Source organism: Elgaria multicarinata, chromosome 7 (genome assembly GCF_023053635.1).
Source record: "Elgaria multicarinata webbii isolate HBS135686 ecotype San Diego chromosome 7, rElgMul1.1.pri, whole genome shotgun sequence".
NCBI classification, from domain to species: domain Eukaryota; kingdom Metazoa; phylum Chordata; class Lepidosauria; order Squamata; family Anguidae; genus Elgaria; species Elgaria multicarinata.
This window is the reverse complement of record NC_086177.1, coordinates 46,895,885-46,901,884: the sequence shown is the minus strand read 5'-3', so window position 1 is coordinate 46,901,884 and position 6,000 is coordinate 46,895,885. Positions and strand designations below refer to the sequence as shown.

Here is a 6,000-nt window from a genome sequence, read left to right as displayed (position 1 = left end):
TTAATTTGTCCACAGCTATGTATAATTCATGCAACTATAAAATACTATGCTGTTAGAGAGAAAATGTGGTGGTTGTGGTTATATCGGAGATAGTTTTCAGATTCTTATTAAGCAAAGGGAGTCAGCCAAACCAGTCTTCTTCGGCGTACATCCCTCGTCTATAAAATGGGACTAGTAAAGGGAGCAAGACAAAGAGTTCAGTTTCCATGTTAAACCATGCTAGTCATATTACCTCAAGGATGACATGTACCACTTTGTCAACTTAATTTAAAATCAGTATATAAACTGTCACGAGTAACATTTGCCTCTGTGGCAGCCTCTTTCTAAATGGGACTGCAGCAAATTGCACTTTCTTCCATCAGACATATTATCCGAAGGCTGCAAAGCATTTTGCCAACATAAATTAAGCCTTGCAACGTACCACACTGAGAGGTACATAGTTATTTTGATTTAAAGAGATGAGTAAACTCAGTACAGAATGAGCCAGAGGCAGAAGCAGCATGAGGACCCGGCTGTAACTTACCAAGCATTAGAAACTGCACAACATTTCACCTGCTTACCCTATTATTTGTCTTTTATAGTCCTTAAATCAGATGGCTACCCTTGCTTTTAATTTCTCTCTGAAAGTTCTGATTAAACCTAGCAATGAGTCCTGATTGGAGGCTGCAGATACCCGAAGAGAAGGAAAGCCTATTTATGGCTTGAGATTTACTTCTTCCATTTGCAGCCCCATAGAGACTGCATTAAAATTTCTGTTTGATAAAAGATACGTCATTGCGTTAAGCAAAGGACATTAAAAACATTCTTTCAAAGTTACATGGCAAGATGACTTGCTGCTATTTTGCTGACAGAGATCTCGTTCCTTCCCAGTGACACTGATCATGTGAAATTTTTGGAAATCGTTTTAGTTTAGATCAGTTTTGTTCTCAAAGACAGATGACTGGATTATTATTTTTTAACAATACCTCTTGATTTATTATTATACCCAAAAGACATTTTTTCCTATTGACTTTAAAGAAAGATGCCCAGTCTTCAAAAGTGTCTTCATCGGTTGCATTAAGGGAGGCTAAGATTCAATAGTATTGCTCTATGCACTCCTGATACCTCTTTATTGGCATAAGCTGTTTTGTTTTAACATCCACATTTCCGATAAGATGCTGAAAGAATAGTTAGCATATGGAGGAAAGTGACAAGAATGATAAAAGATTAAGTTGATCATGGCAGGATAGAATAATCTTCACATGAAAATCTGTAGTATTGTTCTACACATTCCTTATGTCATCATTGAGTTGATGTGTTTAGACAGCTCCTAGACATTATGAGCACATAAAACATAGGCTATTACTGACAGATACAAATGGGATGGTTGGATACTTTCTGTATGTGAAGCAGCATTGGAAATCATATGTGATATTTAATTGCTGTGTGATGATTGTGTGTCAACTAATTTCATGAACTCGTCTTCTGGTTTAAAACATTGTTTTTATCCCTTTCAGTGGGAAACATTTAGTTTGCTCCACTGCAATAGCAGATAAATTATCTCCAGATCTGTGGCTTTCACCTAGCAAACCACAGGCATAACTTTTATTTCCACAGTGTATGGAAATTCTGTCAACATATCAAATGTAGCTCTCACCCCCGCCCACAATAGTGACAGCACTTGCTGTTTTTCCTAAGTTAGGAACCTGATAACAGAAGTTACCGTATTATTTTTGTCTCTTTTGTTTTGTTCTGCTTTTGATTGCATCCCCCCCCCCCAAAAAAAAAAATTTTTTTAGCATTCCATATTAAAACAAAGCACCCTTGGGTTTAAGACAGGAGGTAAGGTATGTGGGGCTGCCTTTGAAAATGGTCTGGAAACTTCCGCTGATCCAAAATAGGGCAGCAGATGATTAATGGGGACTGGCCAACATGGTCATATTATGCCAGTACTTTCCCACCTGCACCTGTTGTCAGTCTGTTTTCTCTGCCTGATTCAAAGTGCTAGTATTTACCTTCAAAGCTTTAAAGGCTTAGGGCCAGGTTACCTGAAGGATTGTCTCCTCCCATATACACCTGCCTTTACCCTAAGATCAACTTCAGTGGTCCTTCTGTGGGAGTCCCCCCCAGAGGGAGTGAAGGAGGTGGCTACTACGAAGAGGACCTTTTCTGCTACAGGACTTCCCCCACCTACGTTGTGCTTTTTTTACCACCAGGTGAAAACCTTCTTATATTCTCAGGCATCTTAGATTTTTGGTTTTTATTTTAAATCTGGTATTGTATTTTAAATCTTTGCATTGCAGCTATGTTCCATTTGGTTATTATTATTATCCTTATACTGTGGTTTTAAACTTTTATTTTTTTATGTTTTTGTTGTTTTATCCTCTTGTATTTTATGGTTTTCATTGTTGTGAACTGCACAGAGAGCTTTGGCCATTGGGTGGTATAGAAATGTAACAAATAAAATAAAATAGCACTTATAATTTTCACTTCTGGCTGAAAAACACAGAACTGGAAAGTCAAGGTCCAGGCTTTTGCTACCACAGCCTTCCCCAAGCTCGTTTCTTCAGATGTGTTGGACTGCAACTCCCCGAATTTTGGCTAGAAATGGGAGTTGCAGTTCGAGTATATCTGGAGGACAGTAAGGCTAGTATAGGATTTGTAAACTTTAACATTATACTCTCTTGCCAAATGATGCTTTATGCAACCACACTTTGCAAAGGTCTTTTCAAGTTTACCCTTGGCCTGGGCTATGCATCCATGCAGAAGCAGCTCTCAAAACACTCCTTCCATCCCATGCTCATATAATGGCATTTCACACATCCATGAAATGCAGACTGCTCTCCTACCTCAGGGACAAGCATAAATGTCCAGAAAGACGTTCTACAGGTGCAGCAGTTTCCCTAAACACTTATACATCTGTACCTGAAATATTTCTGCCCAAACCATAGCATGTCCCCCCAACCCCAAATGACACCAAATATAGAACAGTGTACACACATTTCCTTCTTTATAACACTACTAGTTTATGTGTCAACTATTTGGACGTTGAGCAAAATACCTGAGCTAGTTTTTGTTGGAGATGGAGAGGCCAGAATGCAGCAAGTCTTGCTACCGACACTAGATGGCCTATTATCTGGATACATTTCAGCTGGGGTTTAGGCCAGTTTTGGTCCAGAAACATCTTTGGTCACATTGGATGATTACTGATGTCAGGAGAGAAACAGGGGAAGTGTGACCTTGTTGATTCTCCTTGATCTTTCAATGACTTCTGATGGTATCACCCATGGTATCTTTTTGGGATGATTGTCTTGAGTTGGGAGTGGGAGACTGAGGCATCACCACCCTCTTGATGCTACCTCTAACCTCTATAACGCTGCCACCACCCTCCTCCTTTTAAGAGGCAGTGTGCTAGTGTGTATATCACCAACCTCTATCTTACTTCCTTTCTGGTTCTTTTACCCTTTCTTGTAAACAAAGACCAGGTTTAACATAGCAAAACAATATTGAATTTTTTAAATATAAGAATAAGGATGCTTCGATATAACTTAAGCTTCATGTTATTAAAATAAATGTTATAATGCTTTATTAACTCCTTTCCTAATAAACAGATTTTAAAATATACCTCCCTCCAACTCCTAGGAAAATCTAACCATTCACACACAGAGACCAAAATAAAATACAATTTCATCACAGAGGATGCTGCCTGGATGGCCAACTCTAAAAGGTGGTGTTTGGGAAATCTTGCTCAGCCTAGTATGGGAAACTGCAGGGGTCAGGTTTGTCCCCCCAAGCTGTTCAATACATGAAACCATTGAATGTAGTCATCTGGAGTTTCAGAGTGTGTTGTTATCATGTTGATGACACACAGCTCTATATTTCATCTTTATCAGGTGAAATTGTGGATGTGCTAGATTGGTGCCTGACTGCAATAATGGATTGGATAATTAACAAACTGAAATTCAATCCAGACAAGATAAAGATGCTATTATTGGGTGGTTCTTCTGACTGGATACATGTTCATACTGTTCTAGATGGGGTTGCATTCCCCTGAAGGAGCAGCTTCATACCTTGGGGGTTCTTTTGAGACATCTCTGATACTTGGAGCTCAGGTGGGCTCAGCAGCACAGAGTACCTTCTACCAACTTTGGTTGGTGGTCCAGCTACAGCTTAGCTTAGGTTGTCTATGCTCTGGTAACCTTCAAGTTGGATTACTACAATGGACTGTATGTGGGGCTGCCTTTGGAGACAATTCAGAAGCTGCAGCTCATGCAAAATGTATCAGCCAGATTGATAACAGATCCAAATATAGAATATAGATTCTGGATGCTTGCACTTGCTTCCTGTATTTTTAGGTGTGATTCAAGGTGCTAGTTTGACACTTAGAGGACTATGATACCTGACAGTGTGTCTCTCTTGACATGAACCTCCCCAGACACTGCAATCAACATCTGAGGCCTTCCTTCAATTGCCTACAGCTATACGAAGTAGGGCTGTGCTCCGCTTCGCTTCTTAGAACCAATAGTGGAGCAGCCTGATTCACCTCTGACAAAGGCAGAGATGGATCGGGTTGGGGGAGCTGCGGATCGAGACGAAGCAGATCCTTTTGCCTCAATCCAGAGCTCTGAAAAAGGTAAGTGTGGCGGGAGGGGGGCTTACCTGGCGTTGCCGCAGTCCATGCGGCAACGGCGGCAGAGCCAGGTAAGGGGGGTAGGAGGGGAGGGGGGCTTACCTGCCTCTGTCGCGGTCCAGTGGCAGCTTCAACTCAGGCCCAGGCCTCAAACAGCTGTGGCCTGGTCTTCCTGTTTGAGGCCTCGGCCTCTGTTGAACCCGCCCCTGGACCATGATGGAGGCAGGTAAGTGGGGAGGGGGGGCCTTACCTGGCTCCGGATGCTCAGATTTGCTTCAAAATGGGCATGAATGTGGATACATGTATAAGCTCTCATGGTGCCAATTTTGAGGTTTCTAACGTTAAAAGTAAAAAAGTTATAGGTGTTTGATTTTCAATGCAAGTCTATGGGGGGGAACACGGAGCTCCAATCCAGATCCGGATCCCCACAGCGGATCAGAGCATAGCATAGGCGGATCAACGCGGGGCGGAGCGGACCCAATCTGGAAGTTGCGGATCGGGATCCAGAGTGGATCGGGGGGTCCGTGCACAGCCCTAATATGAAGATGGACAAGCAAACATGGATTTTCAAATGATGTTTACTTTTGTCATAAAATTCGGATGGGAAACATCTGAGACCTGATTTCCTACTGGAGAATCAAAGGAAGGGTAACCAACTATTATAGGATCCTTTCAATCAAGGAGCACAGCTCTAGCATTATTTTTAGAATGATCTGTATATTAGCGTATTTACACACCAGAGTTGTCAAGTCTCCTTCCCTTGGCCATTTCCATGCCATACTATTTCCGCATTAAATTCTTTGAAAATACCGGTCTAGTGCTGATCTCTTACGGAGCTTCCCAGCATTTGACTGGTGAGCAATAGGATACAATAGTTGAGTGCAATAATCTAAGTATAGCCTTTTCCTTCTCTTTGGATTGGTCACTCTGCGGTAGCATTCATGACGCAAGTAATAACACAATCAACCTTTTCGTACCATCTTTATTTATACAAGCTCAAACATTGTGGAGAAAAGTATATTTACATAATTACAATTTACATAATTAAAAATCCATTCTATTTTTCCATCTGCCACTTGTAGCACCACAGTATTGGAACTGTGTTTCTAGAAAAATGAATACATTCATTGTAATTTTTTTTGCACAGAATCCTCAAATATTAATCCAAAGAATTAACATTCTTCCGCAATGGCGAATTTCCTCAGAACGATCAATTTAAAACTCTATTTGGTTTCTAGTGCCTTTCACAGAAACCAGTCCTATGACATGCACTGCATTTACATTGCATTTGTTAAGTGCTGAGAAGCTGCATGAGGGTTTCCAGACATTTTAAGTGATAGGCATTCTGCTGGCTTTCTTGTTGCTGTCGGAGAGCTAAAAAGGGAAGGAAA

General features: G+C 41.0%; 1 protein-coding gene across 1 annotated transcript in view; it reads right to left on the bottom strand.

The window, feature by feature from the left end:
* Positions 1-5,574: 5,574 nt before the first annotated feature.
* The window catches only part of RTTN (rotatin), a 100,672-nt gene continuing 100,246 nt past the window's right edge, over positions 5,575-6,000 (bottom strand). The window contains exon 49 of the mRNA XM_063130509.1: positions 5,575-5,983. Coding sequence (XP_062986579.1) covers positions 5,901-5,983 — 83 coding nt within the window. The 3' untranslated portion in view covers positions 5,575-5,900. The remainder of the gene's footprint in view (positions 5,984-6,000) is intronic.